Below are 16745 nucleotides of genomic sequence, written 5' to 3' on the forward strand. Positions count from 1 at the left end.
AGATACACTGAGGCAGGCTGTTAGGAGAAAGGAGCATGGAAAACTTGTTTCAAGGACCAAACTTGCTCTAGAGTGTGTGTATTCTGTTTACAGACAACGGTCTGGTCAATTAAACCAACTATCTTGAAAATTTTGGTGTGGTGTATGTGTATTGGATTCAGACTACAATCTCAGGTGTCTTTCCTTACGTATTAGCCACCTTTTTTTTTTTGAAAAAGTGTCTCTTATTAAATGTGAAGCTTGCTGCATAGGTAGACTGGGTGGCCAGTGAGCAGTGATATTCTCCTCTCTGCTTCCCTAGTGTTTGAATTATGAGTGTATGATAATATGCCTGGCTATTTTCTTTTTCTTTCTCTTTCTTTCTTTCTTTCTTTCTTTCTTTCTTTCTTTCTTTCTTTCTTTCTTTCTTTCTTTCTTTCTTTCTCTCTCTCTCTCCCTCCCTCCCTCCCTCCCTCCCTCCCTCCCTCCCTCCCTTCCTTCCTTCCTTCCTCTTCCTCCTTTTTTTTTTAAATGTGTGCTTTGGGGATCAAACTCTGGTTGTTTTATCTAAAAGGCTAGCATTTTTTCTGAGTGAGCTAAGTTCCTAGTCCTGGTTATCTTCAAATGTTTTAACATGCACAAAAGATTAGGAAACGTGAGTGGGGTAGGGAAGGTATGAGATTTTGGATGCTAAAAGCCAATACTGTTTATTCAAAGAAGGAAACCATCAGTAGGCAAGTGGAAAAGATCTGATTGGTGATTATATTGGGGTGCCAGGGCAGAGGTAGGAATACCAAGCAGGGAAATTTGAAGAACTGATACTTGGCTCTCAGTAAGGTGCAGTGTTCAGGATATTCACCTATAACAGTTCTAAGAAGGCAGAGGGAGGCCAGCCTCAGTAGACAGATTAAATACATTATTTCCTCACTCTCACCCCTATCATATCTAAGCTACAATCACTCCAAAGGGAGAAAGTACACATGGTTTACCTTGCCCCAGATATGAAGGGAGGTGACCAGGACATGGGCAGTCTGCCTAACCACTGTCTCAGATGGAACAAGTGGGAAAAATTCCAGCCAGTTCCTTTGGGTTCTGGAGGAAGGAAACACCCTGTGTGTTGGGAGGGCCCATGCTACCAGTGAGGTCAGGAACCCTCCAGTGGGTGGTGAAAACTGCAGGGACAAAGAGCAGCTTGCTGTCATCGACCCTTCCCTAGGCAGAGAATTCCCCCGAGAAACGTGCTGCCAAGAAAATCTTCCTTTAGGAAGGATCACCCAGTCCCGGGTTGGTACTTAATCTGCAGGTTATGTTCTGTCTTTGCAAGTCTCTCTTTCTTTTATCACATGGGCCCTTTTCCTAAACTGATTCTATATCTCTGCATCTCAATGGAGGAGGATCAGTTATTCATTTGATTTTTATGGAGGGGGGCTGCTTTCTGGAAAAGTTATGTCTTCGAATAGTGAGGGGACAGAAAGTATTAGCTTCTGTCACCAGCTTGAGCTCTCCTTGTGGCAATCACCCGTCAAGTACAAAGGTATGTGGCTACCAGGACGCAAGAGGGTACATGGGGTCGTCCAGACTTCGGTGGTTCCAGAGTCTCAAGCCAAAGCCTTGAGTTTAATGTCAAAAACTGCACTGCTGTGCAGCCTTAACTAGACACAGGGACAAGGAGAAACTGGACACACTCAAGGACAGGGGTTCTTGACATGGCAGTCACCTTTGGAAGCCCAAAGTAGGGTCCTTATAAAAATGCAAAGGTGATCCAAATGAAATTCTGATGATCTTTAAAAGGGCAGAGATGGTCTGGTCTGAACACTGATTTTCTTTTTAAGACAATGATTTCTCAATTAGAGACAAAAGTTTTTCCTGATGATATTTATTTCATAAATGTAATTATTTTCTAAAACATATTAAAATAGAAAACATGTTCTTTTGATCAATTCATACAAAGAAAATACCAATATAGTAATAAAAATACTGAAAATATATGAAAAGCACCAGAACATTAGAGAAATTACACTGGCAACAATTCTAGGAATATATTTTTTATAATTATACAATAAAGTGCTATTAAATCCAGTCAAAATTAGTGGCAAGATATAAAAAGTTATGGTTTTATGAAATTTGAGACTAGGCTTACCAGCAATTGCATTTTAGGCGGCTTACAGATCAAGCTAATGATCTTTTATTAATGTTTTCATGGAAAATGTATTAATTTCCATTCCCAAGTGAAAACAAAAATCAAAATGAAAATCTCTGGCAATTTGATCACAAGAAAGCAATGGCATGATTAAAGATAAAAGTATTGATCAGAATACCAAAAATAATCATGCAAATATGATTCAATTAAACAAAGACAGAACCAATAAAATGCAAATATATAGACTAATCAAGATTGGCAGAAAAGTTTAGATGCCTTCCACATTATGGTTAATTTTCCGCAGTTCTGTTTAGTCACATTTACCACACAGTTTTGAGGAGGGATGTAACAATGTATATATGTTACATTCATGTATGTTACACTACAATGAATGCCAACAAGGTATGTTACTAAATTCAACTGACCAGACATTAAGCAAGGGAGGGTGTTTAGTGGGTCAACATGAAAGGGACACTGTTAGGACAATTATATTCCTCCTCTTGGCTAATTGATTCCTCATTTCTTTATGAGGAATGAAAAGCACAGACAAATACTTTGGAATGAGAGTATTAAGGCCCCGAATCTACCACTTGGGAAGATTCCCAGCACAGTGGGAAGTCTCTGTGGACATACAGGGGCATAGACACTGTGCACAGGACTTAGTGTGGACTGCAGTCTGTTCCACATCTGGAGGTGGCAAACTGAAACAGAAAAACCCAAGTTAAGACAGAGTATCACACTAGTGTCCTTTTAAGGTTTTATTTCCTCAGCTGACTTTGTCAGGGGCTCTGTTCCATCACTCCTCCAAATTCAGTGTTGGAATCAATTTCTTCAAGTTGAGAGCCCGCAACTCTCCTCCTGAGAATCCTAAATCTCCAAACATGGCTAAACATTCATTTGCTAGGCAGACTACTTTTCTTTCATCAAAACAGATGTACATTTGAACCTAAAGCAACTGAAGCTGGTCATGCTAATGACAACACAAACCAATTGCATCAGCCTCTGCTTCTGCAAGGTGTATCTCGTTAGGGATTTAGGAGTCAGATGAATGTACCGAAGGCAGAGTATCAAAGTGGTCCAGAGAGCCCATTGGGAGTGGTGGCTCCCATTCTCTGAGCCTCTTTTTATAATTGCACACACGGATACTCCGGTCTTTTCAGCGTTTCCTTCTCACCACCAATTTTAACAAGGATCATTTTGAACCTAAGGTTAGTCAGACTAATGATCAGCTAAAATAAGCAGAGTTTCAACAACGTTACCTAATGCCTTTCTCTCATGGAAAAGTGAGGGTGAACAAGGCATAATTTGTGGTCCACAGAGGAGACTCCTTTGCCCTGGAATGAAGGTAAAGATGGGACAATGGAAGAGTAGGCCCTTATACTAAACCAGGCAAAGGTTCACTGTTCAAACACAGTGAATGGCATTGAACTGCATAGAAATGACGAGAAAGGGGGCTGTTTTGGAGACTTTCCTTCTGGGCACGACTACCAGAAATCTATGAAAATTCAACCACATGTAGCTTTCCATATTGTGTCAAAACCAAAGTGATCAGTGAAGAGCCCAGATTAATAAGAGGCAGGCTGCTCAGCGACGCTGAGAAACAAAGGCTAAAGTGGTTTGGCATTAAATAGCTTTACATTCCAAAAAGAATATTGACTATCATCTGGAAGTAGTTCTCAAAGTTACAAAGTCATGGTTACATAAATTACTCTGCTTAAGTAGGTCTCCTTTTCAATATACATATTTTACATACGTAGTATAGAAAAGCTAGTAAGTCAGCTCAGCTAGTAATTCTGTATTTAAAAAAAAAAAGCAGATTACATCTTTTGGCGACACCAAAGCATGTTACATAGACTTTTCAGCCCAGCTTGTGCATTTACATGAAAAACTTTGCTTTGAACGCATTCAAATGAAAAAGAAAAAATAAATTATGTTTAAGCGATTGATTTATACACTGCATATGCCTTTACTTAGTTTCCTAACTAGCTACAGTCTCTAATAATCAATGCCTTGAACATTGCTCTATCCAAACAACTTAGTTTCAAGCCAGGCACCCTGCTATGTGCTACATATTTCCTTTTAGGAAGCCCAGATGTACAGTAGTCCTAGAAGGTGGGTGGAGAAGTTTGAGTGCCGTCTGTATACCTTCTCCAGACAATGTCTAAAGGAGTTACGTTTCTGACCAGGCACCACTTCTTTAACTGTATAACGAATAAAAGAAAGAAACAACAAAAGCAAGCAAGACCACTGTTAAGGCAAGCAGCAGCTGCTGGAACCAGAGAGAGCGCTGGAGTTGGTCTTCAAGTTTCCTATTGCTTTCTAGTAAACGATTGAGCTGAATGGGAAGAAAAAAAAAAGGGACGAAAGATTGACATCAACGAAACAATCATTAATCAGGAGCATGCCAAACACTGAAGGGATGGGGCCCATCTACTCTGAAAAGCTGGGGGCTAAAAATACAAGAAGGCATCCAATGTAAAGTCTGGTGGACATATATGTCCTTCTTGCTCTACTCTGAAAAGTCCTATTTTCTAGTTGAAACAGGAACAGAGGAATCACTTCCTGGAGGTTCAGATACCTTTGAACTATTTATATCTCTTTGGTTTCTCTTTCATGTGGGCATCACACCTACAGCACTGCCATGGCAAGTAAGAATTCCACCACTGGGTTATAGACGAGAAGCCCCTTTGTTTCTTTCCGATTGAAATACACTAGTTGGTGACAAGATGGAACTCTTTTGTACTTCACCAAAGCACCATGTGCTTTACTACTTGGCCCCGATTCCATAGTAAAATTACCAGAGTCTTTAAATGCTTGTGGCCGTCTGAATGCAGCCCGTGGCTTCCCATTTCTAACTAGCCTCTTAGGCGGAGAAGAGGGCGCTTCCAAGCCAGGAGTGGTGGCTCACACCTGGAGCTCTAGCACTTGGAAGGCTGAGGCAAGAGGATTATAAGTTTCAGGCCAGACTGGGTTCAAGGTGAGTCTTTGTCTCCAACAGCAAAAACACTGAAACCCCAACAAACAACAAACAAACCCTAAACCCCACAAGAGAAACAAAACCAAAACGAGGAAGAAAAGAGAGGGCTAGAGAGCAAACAGCAAACTTTCACTGTGTCTCTGCTAAAAGACTCCCTTCCATTAGGGGAGCACAGACAGCCTTCTGGTGCTGATTACCACTGGTGATTTGTTTAGGCAAGGAGAAAGCACACTTACTTGCAGATATAGATCTTCACTGGTTTTATCTGACATGTTAGAAGCACTGTCCTTCAGTGTGAGAGTGTTCGGTTTGCTGCTCTCAACAGTATGGCATCGTAACCTAGGAAATGCAAAGGCAACATAACTTCTTCAAAGTTTTAGCAAACATTTTTTTTTTCTGAAAGTAGAATAGGGAATGCAGGGTTAAATGCAAGTGCTTGTGTACCAGAGGTACAAGGTTTCACACCTCTCCGTAAGCACAATTCAACAAGCAGCTCAGTCTATACTTGTCTATTATCTTCCAAGGTCTTTTCTTCTCCAGGGAAAATGAAAGCTGGGGCTTTGTGCTTGCTTCTAAACCATGGAGCTTAACCCTCAGTCTCCTTTAGCTACCAAATGTGTATAAAGAACAAGAGACTGTGTACACTGCCCACTGCCCCACGGGATGCAATAGAAAGCTTTTTTTCTATGTGGTTGAGTAGAATTTACCCTACTTATCTTTCAGTGTCTAGAAGGGAGGATGGTGCTTTACTTGAGTTTTTAGCAGCAAACCACTAGGATCCCTCCCACCTTCTAGGTGGGAACAGAGATTCTCTCAAGAGAGCTCCCGAGAAGGTAGCCATTAGGAACTGGTAAAAGCCAAAGCAAAGACTGTAAAGCAACTTATATTTAACAAACCCCTTCATTTTGAGTGTTTTATAAGCACTCTGAATTAATCTCGAATTCTTTTGTGTCACTCCTTCTTAACCTTTCAAAAATTTCCCATGCTTTTAAACAAAAACAAAAAGCTCTTGAGGCCCAGGTCACCCCGGGAGTACAAAGCAAAGCCCTGTTTCATGAGCAGAACAAACCAAACTAAACCAAAACAAACAAAGCTTGACAGAAGGCAGTGTTTGTTCCTATGATATAATTTGAAAATGTAAGTATTATTTTGTGAAAAGCAGGTGGTACTTTTGCACAGTCGGCCCTATATCAACTTCTCCAGTGGTTTTTGTTTGCTTTTTTTTTCCCCCTTCTTTGTAACATGGTTTCCCTATGTAGTTCATGTTAGCCTCAAACTTTTGATCTTCCTGCTGCAACCTGCAAGTACTCTGTCTTGGGATTATAGGTTTCTATTGCCACGTCCCTCATTTTTGTGTTTGTTTGTTTGGCTATATAAAGGATGGAACGTGTGAGGTAAGTCCTGTAGTACTGAGATTATCTCTTCCAGCCTGTTGATGTAAACAGTGCTTAAATTTCTCATGGTTAAAACCTCAAGGCAGGCTGGGCATAGCAGAGAGCACTTGCAAGGTCAAGCCAGGAGAATTGTTACAAGTTTGAGGCTAATGCTTGGCTATACAATGACACCCTGTCTAAACAAACAAACAACTCCCTAAGCCAACATGCATCCCCTATACAATACAAAAACAAACCACTACCCCAAACAAAAACAAAAACCTACAACAGAAGAAGCCAAAGATCCCTTCATCAACTTTATAGTTGCTCTGTAATCTCCCACACCTCTAGTCTAGCCCAGTTGTCCCCATCCATCTCTTCAGCTCGGGCTCTGGTTCTGTGGTTCCTGCCATCCTAAAAGTGCTCTTGAAGGTCATCAGTACCTTTAATAATGTGACCATCAGTGGGCAGCATCAATACCTCATCTTTCTTTATCCGCATGACAGTACTTAGTACTGCTGCTTATTTCTCTGCAACACACTTTCTTCCGCGAGTTTTAATGAGCTGATAAGAGCTATCCTTTGATCATGGAATACGCCTCTAGGCTGGGCCCGATTCAATACTCCTCATAAGCAATGATCTAGGGCTCTGCTAGCTGTCTCTTGGGTACACCTCCCCCCCCCCCAGTTAAGGCAAATAGACCTCCTTGCTGTTTTTCATGTAAGCCAAGCACATTTCTTTTTCTTGAAACTTGCTTTGCCTGCCACCACAAAGCTTTTTGTGCAGTTACAGTGAGTAACGATGTTACTTCCTCTTTCATTTCCTTCATGTCTGAGTCAATGTGTCAGCAGAGAGACTATCCTCAACCACTTCATAAACCAGGGTTTCCTAGCTCAGTGCTACTGGTTGTGGGGGGCTCATGATTTTGGGGGAATAGTGTCCATCAAATGCATTGTAGGAGGCTTAGGAGCATTTGCTAGATGTCCACTGTACTCCACCCCTGAGTTGTGAAAAATAAAGATGTCTCTGGGTGTGGGCAAATGTCCTTAGGTGCATGGGGGGGGGGGGTAAAAACTGATGTCACTTAAATAAATTATAACTTTATTTTAAAAAGGAATAAAGCAAAGCAAAGTAGAAAGCAGTCTTTTCTTGCTTCCTTTACTTTCCCATATATATTTAAAGACATTTGTCACAGATGACATACAGGGGCATATGGCTGTCACACAAGTGTACAACTGTGCACTCTATTTTAAATAGGATACTGTATCTATGTCTCTTTGGGCAGCTTTTCCAATCATTTATCTACTGTGATACTTCATGTGGGAACAGAGTGACTGAATCTTCGGAGTGGTTCCAGAGTACACCAGCACGGGCATGCGCCAATGCATCTCAACTAGGATTTCCCCGTGGCCCTCCACGTCTTGCCTTTCCCTTTGACTTTTCACTGCTTCAGACAATGCTGCCCACAGTCTACACAGCAACTTTCTGATACGGTGGACTTGAGGGTTAGAGATGCGCACCTGTCAACTGGCCAGTCTGGGCCGCATCCCTCTTTCAGTCCAGGTACTCCAAGACTCTGACATCTGTAAGGAAAGGACAGTGCCCTCCACCCCAGGAAGGAATTTCTGATTTTGAGTCCTCGTCACATTTGAAAGGCTGTGAGAAAAAAGCGCTTACCTGTGCTCCATCACTTTGCTTCTTGGAACTTCTTTCCAGAACTGGGTCAATTCTGCTGGCCCAGTGCCAGAGGACTGCTCCATTTCAGCAGCCATTATCAGAAACCGGTCTTGGGCAGAGACTCTCAAGCCTGCATTCCACAAGAGTAGTGTAACATATGAACACCAACGGTCAGGGGGCTAGATATATGGTTTAAGGCATTATGATCATTCTTATTAATAATTTTATTATTTAAAAAAGGTAAACTTAAATATATTTTGATCATATTCTTCCCCACCCTCAGTCCTTACAGATCCTCCATACGTGTTGGGAGCAGTGAGACCCCAGATCCTGAATTTCTTGTAATTCCCTGATCTGAGTGCCTACAGCTGCTCTGAGCACGAGACCTTCAGGAGTTCCTGATGGCAGGAGAGTGGTTTCTGGTGGGTTCGGCTGGGGCATGGCTATCTCTATATAATCTGCCCCTGAACACAATAAAGGGGGCATTCTTGGGGAATTCAAGGATGACCCGTGTCGTTGTCACTGTGTGTGTCTGTGTATTTTAACCTCCAGCCCCTTGCCCGAAGCTCGGGAACTGGGTGCCCGTGCACAGAGCGCAGACACGGGGGCGCGGTGCACGGCAATTGGAGGTCTCCACCGAGATTTCGGTACAAATGTACCTTCATACGCATCCAACTATAAGTTCTTTCTTAAAAAAACAAAGGAAAATCCAATAACAACAATAACCCTCCACCTAAGAAAACAAAATAAAACACCACCCAAAACAAACAAGCAACCAACCAAAAACCGACCAAACTGCAGCCAAATAAAAGCATACAGAAAGTCCTGTGGAGTCCATTATATATTGGCCAACTACTTCTGAACATGAGGCATTAAGAATGCATGCAGAGAAAAAGAAGGCAAGGCAGCTCACCTCCATGCGGAGAAACGATGATATCAACGGAAGCTCCAGGGTCGCAGCTGCTGTTGCTTGGCTTGACTCTGTACTTCTCTGGGGCAGTAGTGCGCACCTGTTCAGAAACAGCACATAACCTCACGCTGCTTTAGAGAAATCGTTTAAGAATGACTTGAAAAAAGAGCAGCTGCACTCGGGAGTATAGACAGGCGGATCTCTGTGAGTTCGAGGCCAGCTTGGTTTACAAGAGCTAGTTCCAGGACAGCCAGAACTGTTACACAGAGAAACCCGGTCTCAAAACAAACAAAAGAGCAGCTAATAGACAATGAGTGAAGTCTATGCATCCACCTTGGTTGTTGCATGGACAATGCTATTTGTCTTCCCCGATAAGATAAAAACATCCCGGGTTATTTAAAACCTACTTTAAAATCCTACTGACACTTGGCCTTGCCCCCCCCCCCTCTCTCTCTCTCTCTCTCTCTCTCTGAAACAGCGTGTTACTTTGTAGCCATTACTGGCCTGAAGCTGGCTATGTTGGCTAGGCTAGCCGTACACTCATAGAGATCCACCTACCTCTGCCTCTCATGATCTGGGATTAAAGGCATGCACCCCCACACCTGGCCCTAGCTTTCCTCTTGTATGTAAACATATATGTGCACATGTATGTGCAGCCCCCAGGAAACCTTCATTAGATGAAACATCTGCTTTCCAACACGGAAGGATAAAACAGTCAAATTGAAAGTGTCTTTGCCCTCACATTGCATAGAACCTGGAGTGTAGTTTCTATTGGACCCTCGTGGATCAGCAAATACGAAGTGTAGGAGACTATGCTCACTATAAGCCTTACTAGAAGGGAATAGAACAGGGTTCACAGTACTAGAAATAAAAACAGGGCACCAGCTTGGTAAGTGACACACAGTTGTTTATTGTCTGACTTCTACTCTTCCCATTAAGTATATGCCCCAAATCATTTGCCATTATCTCACCCTCATAATTTATTATGGCTTTAAATTGTTTGTTTGTTTGTTTTTTTATTTTACCTTAAAGGCCACTATATTTTTCGTGACGTTTGTCAACACTATTAGAGTTTTCTTCTCTCCAGATTCCATGCTTCCAAAATATAATTCTTCGGCAGGGCTAGGTGGATAAACAAATACGGCATTTGTAGTACTCAGACTAAATAGCATTATAATCCTTAGTCTGGAAAAACTGTTTGGCTGATAGTTTATGCTCATTTGCATGAAGAGACTTCCTTATACAAGAGGACTACAAAACCAGTTACCTAATATCATTTTGTACTTTAAACTTCCTGATGCTATGCATGCTAGGAAACACTGTGGTTTTCCCTAAGGTCAGAAGGAAAACAGGCAGGAAGAGAAGAGAGAATTCTGAAGGCACTGAAGTAATCCTATAATCAACACAATCTGAGGTGGATCTGTGTAAGCTCTCTGGGAGGTTGTGGATTATAATAAAAGAAAAAGGCCAGACCTCAGTACTGCTTCAGCTCTCCCTAACTACAAACACATTAGATTTGAGCAGCCTTTTTAGACCAACAAGGACATAATCTCGCAGAATCATTATTAGGGATATATTTATGTAACAGAATAATTGCTTACTACACAATGGCTATTCTGAGTAATTTGGAGTAGCAACCGGAGGGCACTTAAACTGGTAAAACTAGGAAGCCTCAAGCTTCCAAGAATGCTATTACTGCTACTGTAATATCTATAACCTAAAATGAAAAGATTCAATTCTCCAGAAAAATTGTATAGTTTAACTTTAGCCAAACTGTATCAGGTGCCTCAAAATTACAGAAAGGACATTTGGAGTAGGGTTTTTTCTTTAAATTGAAAACTGAATAGCTTAAGTGATTTTTTTAAAATAACCCTAAGTGTGTGAGTATGTGTGCCTGTGTGTATGTATTTTAAAGTTTTGAGACTCTTTAGGTAGCCCAGGTTAGGCTCCAAGTGTGAGCCTCTTGTCTCTTTTTTGAGACAGGGTTTCTCTGTAGCTTTGGAGCCTGTCCTGGAACTAGCTCTTGTAGACCAGGCTTGCCTTGAACTCACAGAGATCCTCCTGCCTCTACCTCCTGAGTGCTGGGATTAAACGCATGTGCCACCACCACCCAGCAAGCCTCTTGTCTCTTAAAACTCCTGGAATTGAAGGCCTGCTTTTGGTAAGCCCAGATGGAGCTATGTTTCTATCTGCTCTGTTACACAAGAAATGTCTTCACACCAAGGATATTCATTAGTCTAGAGAAGACCTGTGGTTAAGAATGAACTTGCCCACCTTTGGGCAAGACAACAAACATACAGGATTGCTTAATTCCTGTAGGAGACATGAAAACACAGGGATGGTATAGATGCTAGAGCGTGTCTCAGTAAACACTATAGAAATCAGAAGCAGCTTAGGGAGATGACACTGGTGGCATCCTTGTGTATGTGAAGGAGCAGCTCTGCGACTCAGGGCCACAGGGAGTGGGGTCATGTTCAAAGTGTAGCCCTGGAAACTGTCCTATTCTACCCTGCCTTCTCAGCTGCTTTCATTGGTAAACCTCAGAGTTGTAGGCTAGATCTATGCTTTGGATGGTCCTTCTGTGAAGTATGAAATGTTGACTTCAAAACTAGTAGAAGAAAAGGTGCAAACACACGAACTCCAAAGGGGAAAAAAGGCAAAGAAAAACCATGGGAGACAAAATTTATGTTGTGTGTCTCTCCTTTACTCGCATACATACACAGACAATGGCATAAACCCAAACCCAACACCACCAAGAATCAAGACACGTGGAAACAAACCAGTTTTATCAATTAGAGAATTTCAGATTACATTTTTTTAGAACTATAGCTATATTGTTGATGGAATATGTACTCCAATAAACTCCAAATACAGTTACACAAGAAGGTTTTAAGACAAAGGACAAAAATGCCATAATTAGGTCATCACTAACTAGTGTTGGTATAGCAATATTGCACATAACAATACAGGAAATAGTCCTGGGCTTTTTTCAGTGCTAGGGATCAAACTCAGGGCTTTAAACAATTGCACCAATAACCTGTACCCTCAGCTCCCAATCCCAAATCTGGATTAGTGGATTAATAACAAAGAACAGAGATAAACATGTCTGAAATTAGGGTTTCATCAAAACCCTATTTTCCAAGAACATGCTGGGCTTTCAGAAGGTCAAATTGACAAATACATCCCCTTATTTCTACAAGTATCAGTAATACAAACAAATGCAACAAGATTAGTAAATGAAGATTGAATATTACTATCTTAAGTGTGATGAGGACTTTGACACATATTCAGTGGAGAAAAAATAAAAAGGTAGGTAGAAGTGGTCACTAAGGCTGGAAAACAAGGCAAATTGTCCTCTGAACAAACTGTACTCTTAGGAAGCTTTCTTAATCTTGCAGTCCTCCTCACCCCCAAGACGATCAAGAGAGGTTACAGCAATGCAGTGAGTAAAATCTTTGTTACCTGATGTGTAATAAGGGCCCTTTAAAAACACTCAATGGCTTTTTAAAAGTTTTCATCTTTGAATCAACTTTTTCATTTTCCTCTGGTTTGGAAGCAGATTCAGTTGGGCTAGTCTAAAGATAAAAAAACAAAAATAGAAACAAAGGAGAAAAGATGACGATGCTTCAGTTCTAGTTGGACATGTCATGAGAGAACAAATAAACATCTAGACTCAATGCAAATTAGTTTTTAACATGTTTAGCATGCCTGAATGACATGTTTAACATATATTGACATGACCCTGAGAAACATTATGATTCTCTTATAAACATGACATTATTGAAGATATTTGTTGTAAATTACAATGTACTTATCAAGCAAGCCCTTGCTAAGTTTTGTAAAGAGTGACAATTATCAAGCCCTTCAAAGTGAGATAGAGTAACTTCACCCAGGTGAAGCTTTATATTAATCAGTTTTATTTTATCTTAGATAAATAAATATATTTTTGACAAAAAATTCCTTCCAGATGTACTTTGCCAAGTTTTACACAGAGCATGAAGTCAGCTCTTTTTACACGATTGAAAAAAAAAGGATACTGCAATTTAATTTACCTCATGCCTCCTCCTTCATTTTCTCCAGAAAAATGTGGAAGCAAGATTAGGTTATCTCAAAGACACAGGCAGAGCTGGGGAGACAGGAAAGCACTTCTCCTGTTCGCACTGGGGATCGAACCCAGGGCATCATGCATGCTGAACAAGCGCTCTACCACCGAGCTATGGCCCAAGTTTTAGATGCCAGCTTTGGATTCCGTTTGACTCTATTCCTAACATTACCTTTTCTGACAGAGCTGGTTGTTCTTCATTAGAAACTGTTTCCACGGTTTCCTTACCATCCCCTTCTATGTCTTCCTTGCTTGAGGTTTCGTCCTCACTGGCAATTGGCCCATTCTCACACAGAGGTGTCTGGAAGTCATCATCTACCAGTGGTGGGTAGCTATACTTGAAAGGATCCTAAAGGAGAGAATTTTCCTTATCAGCCTGCTAGTAATGTAGAGAGAAATAATTCCCTCATGGTATATTAAAAATTGATTACTTTAGCCAAGAAGATATGCTTAATTAGTGAAAGAAGGAAAAAAATGGGATTCATTTCAAACTAGAAAGGGAAAGGGCAGTAAACAGATAATTATGAGCTATGCAAAAAAAAAATCAATCAAGTTACTTCTTTAGCTTACTCCACAGCAAAAAAAAAAAAAAAAAAATGTTCAGATGGCTAGAAGCATTAAATGTAGTGTGTGTATCTTTGTGTGGTTTTTAAACCATACATTAAAACAGAAAAGGAATAAAATAAATCCACTAAAATCTAAATAAGGCAGATTCTCCTATCCAACACAGAACACAGATAATGCAGGACGAGTGACAATGTTAGAGTACTTCCCTAGCATGTTGGAGAACTTCGGTTCAATGACTAGCACTAAGAATTAGACAAACCTCAATCAATTAACAAAAAATTAAAAAAAAACCATATTACTAAAACAAAATATAAAAAAAAAATATAAAGAGGGCTAAAGATGGATTAAGTGACTGCCAAGCAAGTACAAAGAGTTGAATTTAGATCCCATGTGAAAAGGCACATGAGGCAATACTTGCCTGTAATTCCAGTACTGGGAGGCAGACAGGGGGACCCTAGGGGTTTAATGGTCACCGAGTCTAGCTAAACAGTAAGTTTCAGGTGCAGTGAGAGACCCTGTCTCAAAAACTAAGGTGGAGAGCAATAGAGGAAGTTAGCTAATGTTGAGCCCAAGCCTCCACATGTACAGGTATGGACACACATGCACACATACTTATACACCACACAGAAAGCAAGCAGAAGTAAACACAAGGGCTGGAGAGGTGGGTTCAGTGCTGAAGAGTGCTCCCTGTGCTATCAGGGACCAGAGTTCGGATCCCAGCACCCATATCAGGATGCTCACAGAGAATTGTACTTGGGACTACAGTTCCAAGGTATTTTTTAGTTCCTTTTGGCCTCTATAGGTACCTGCACACACACACACAGAGAGAGAGAGAGAGAGAGAGAGAGAGAGAGAGAGAGAGAGAGAGAGAGAGAGAGGCAGAGACAGAGAGAAGAGAATGTATCTTAAAAAAACACAAGTGAACAAAACACATGAAGAGGTAGGGCATGATAGCTAAATATGATAATTATATGCCTATAATCTGAGTACTTCAGAGTCTAGAAGAGATTCAGTCTCAAAATAAAAAAAAAACATAAACAAAGAAGGGGATAATTGCAAGGATGGTTTACTTTAATTACAAGCTTAGTATCTGAAATGCAAAATATTCAGTTTTTCTAGGTTAAAATGTAAACTACAAAGTTCCAGAATAAGAAAGGTACAGACTTCAAATTAAATTATTTGGTTTGAGTTTCTTTTGATTAATGAAAACAAACAGGAAACACTGAAATTCTAATCCTGCTAGTCCTTGGTTCTCCTTAAATACAATTTGGTCAGGCAGGCAAAATATACTTGCAGTTATTTACATAGGTTTCACACTTTAGGAAAAGTCACTGTCATATTCATTTTCACAGTTATGGAGATATTAAAAAGAATTATTTGTGATGGGGAATCAGCATGAAGTCCAGGCTGGCTTAGAATTTGCAATCCTCCTTGGGTACTGAGGTTACAGGTATAGACTACCACTTCTGGTCACAACATTAAAAATTTCAAACACACCCACCTGTTCCTGACCTCTGTTAATAAGTAATAAAAATCAGTTCAAATCTATTCTTAGGGCTGGGCAAGTGCATTTGCCTAGTGTGTATCTGGCCCCTGGTTTGATTCTTAACACTCACAATAAAGGAAAATCAATCAATAAAACGCAAACACCCCTTCCAAACTTTGGAAGCACATTTTAAAGGATACATTTCAAGTTAGTAAGACTACTGGATAGGAAAGATGGGGGAAAAAAAAACAAGAACACACATGAAAAGCAAATTGGGTAACTTATGGTTCGTGTTAGATGCTGGAACACTGTAGCACACAGGCAGAAGCTGGCCACCCACGCATTTGGAATGATCTCGCCACTGTGTTGTAAAGAAAAACCTGATAAATAAAATACTGTACCAATACACTACTGATGTGGGGTTCCCCTCACACCACCTAGTAGATGAGTAGGAGGAAGGCTTATGCACACTTGCGTACATGCGCAATACACACCCCTGGAAATTAAGATATGGAATGCAATCATGGAAGGCAATAGGGTAGTTGAAACAAGAGTAGAAGCCATGTCTGAATACTTGTTTCTGAATATACTTTTGAATCCTAAATGCACTTCATCTTAGATGCATATATATATATATATATATATATATAGCTATTCAAGTTAGTGAACTTTGAAACATAAGTGAAAAGTATTTACACCTTTGCATCTTTTTGGGGGGCTATCAGTAATCCTTCCTTGGGCATTAAGATATGGCAAGGATCTCCCTGGGAAGGGGAAATAGGATAAATTTCACAGGCAGCCTGGGGGCAGGTGCAGATGAACAGGAGGGATCAGGTGGGGGGGGGGGAGGAGGGAGAAAGTATGGGGAGAGACAACTGGAATTGTAGGGCATCTGGGGCCTGATGGGAAACAGTGCAGTGGAAACTCCCTGGAATCTATATCCCTGGCGACCATATCGAGGACTCCTAGTAAAGGAGTCTCTGGAGCCTGAACCAGCCATCCTCCTAAACAAGGCAAGACTTCTAGTGGTGGGACTGTGACCCTAACCCAGCCACAAAACCTTCTACCTATAGCCTGCACTGCCTGCAAGATGTGTTGGGACAATGGTGGTGCAGGACTTGTGGGAGGGGCCAACCAATGACTGGTCTAATTTGAGGCCTACACCATGAAAGGGAGCCCATGCCCAATACTGCCAGGATGACCAGGAACTGAAGGCTGGATAGCCCAAGGACCTAGGCCAGACAGACTGAAACACAAATGGAAAAAAGTCAATGAAATGATTTCTAATAATATTCTGTCACTCATAGATCAGTGCCTAGCTCAGTTGCCATCAGAGGCTTCCTCTGGGAGCTGATGGGAGTAGATGAAGAGATCCATAGCCAAACCAAACATTAGGAGGGGCTTGGGGGAACCCTGTGTAAGAGGGGAGGAAGGACTATAGGAGCCGGAGGTGTTGAGGACACCAGAACACAGCCCATAGCTATGGTTGGAATGTATTGTAGGAGAGAAGAATAAACAAAAACATTTTTAAAAG

At 41.1% G+C, this 16745-nt stretch overlaps 1 protein-coding gene across 2 annotated transcripts in view; it reads right to left on the reverse strand.

The window, feature by feature from the left end:
* Nucleotides 1–1838: 1838 nt before the first annotated feature.
* Nucleotides 1839–16745, reverse strand: part of Mospd2 (motile sperm domain containing 2) — a 40922-nt gene continuing 26015 nt past the window's right edge. Inside the window, exons 9-15 of one of the 2 annotated variants that reach the window (XM_050160627.1) lie at nucleotides 13331–13507; nucleotides 12519–12631; nucleotides 10082–10178; nucleotides 9060–9156; nucleotides 8147–8276; nucleotides 5333–5435; nucleotides 1839–2820 (exon numbers count right to left, since the gene is read on the reverse strand). In XM_050160627.1, coding sequence (XP_050016584.1) covers nucleotides 2779–2820; nucleotides 5333–5435; nucleotides 8147–8276; nucleotides 9060–9156; nucleotides 10082–10178; nucleotides 12519–12631; nucleotides 13331–13507 — 759 coding nt within the window. In that variant the 3' untranslated portion in view covers nucleotides 1839–2778. Of the gene's footprint in view, nucleotides 4455–5332; nucleotides 5436–8146; nucleotides 8277–9059; nucleotides 9157–10081; nucleotides 10179–12518; nucleotides 12632–13330; nucleotides 13508–16745 lie in introns of both variants that reach the window. The other variant, XM_050160626.1, reaches the window with a different exon arrangement.

This window comes from Alexandromys fortis, unplaced genomic scaffold (assembly GCF_014885135.2).
Source record: "Alexandromys fortis isolate MF-2015 unplaced genomic scaffold, M_Fortis_MF-2015_v1.1 scaffold_120, whole genome shotgun sequence".
In the NCBI taxonomy this organism is placed as follows: Eukaryota; Metazoa; Chordata; class Mammalia; order Rodentia; family Cricetidae; genus Alexandromys; species Alexandromys fortis.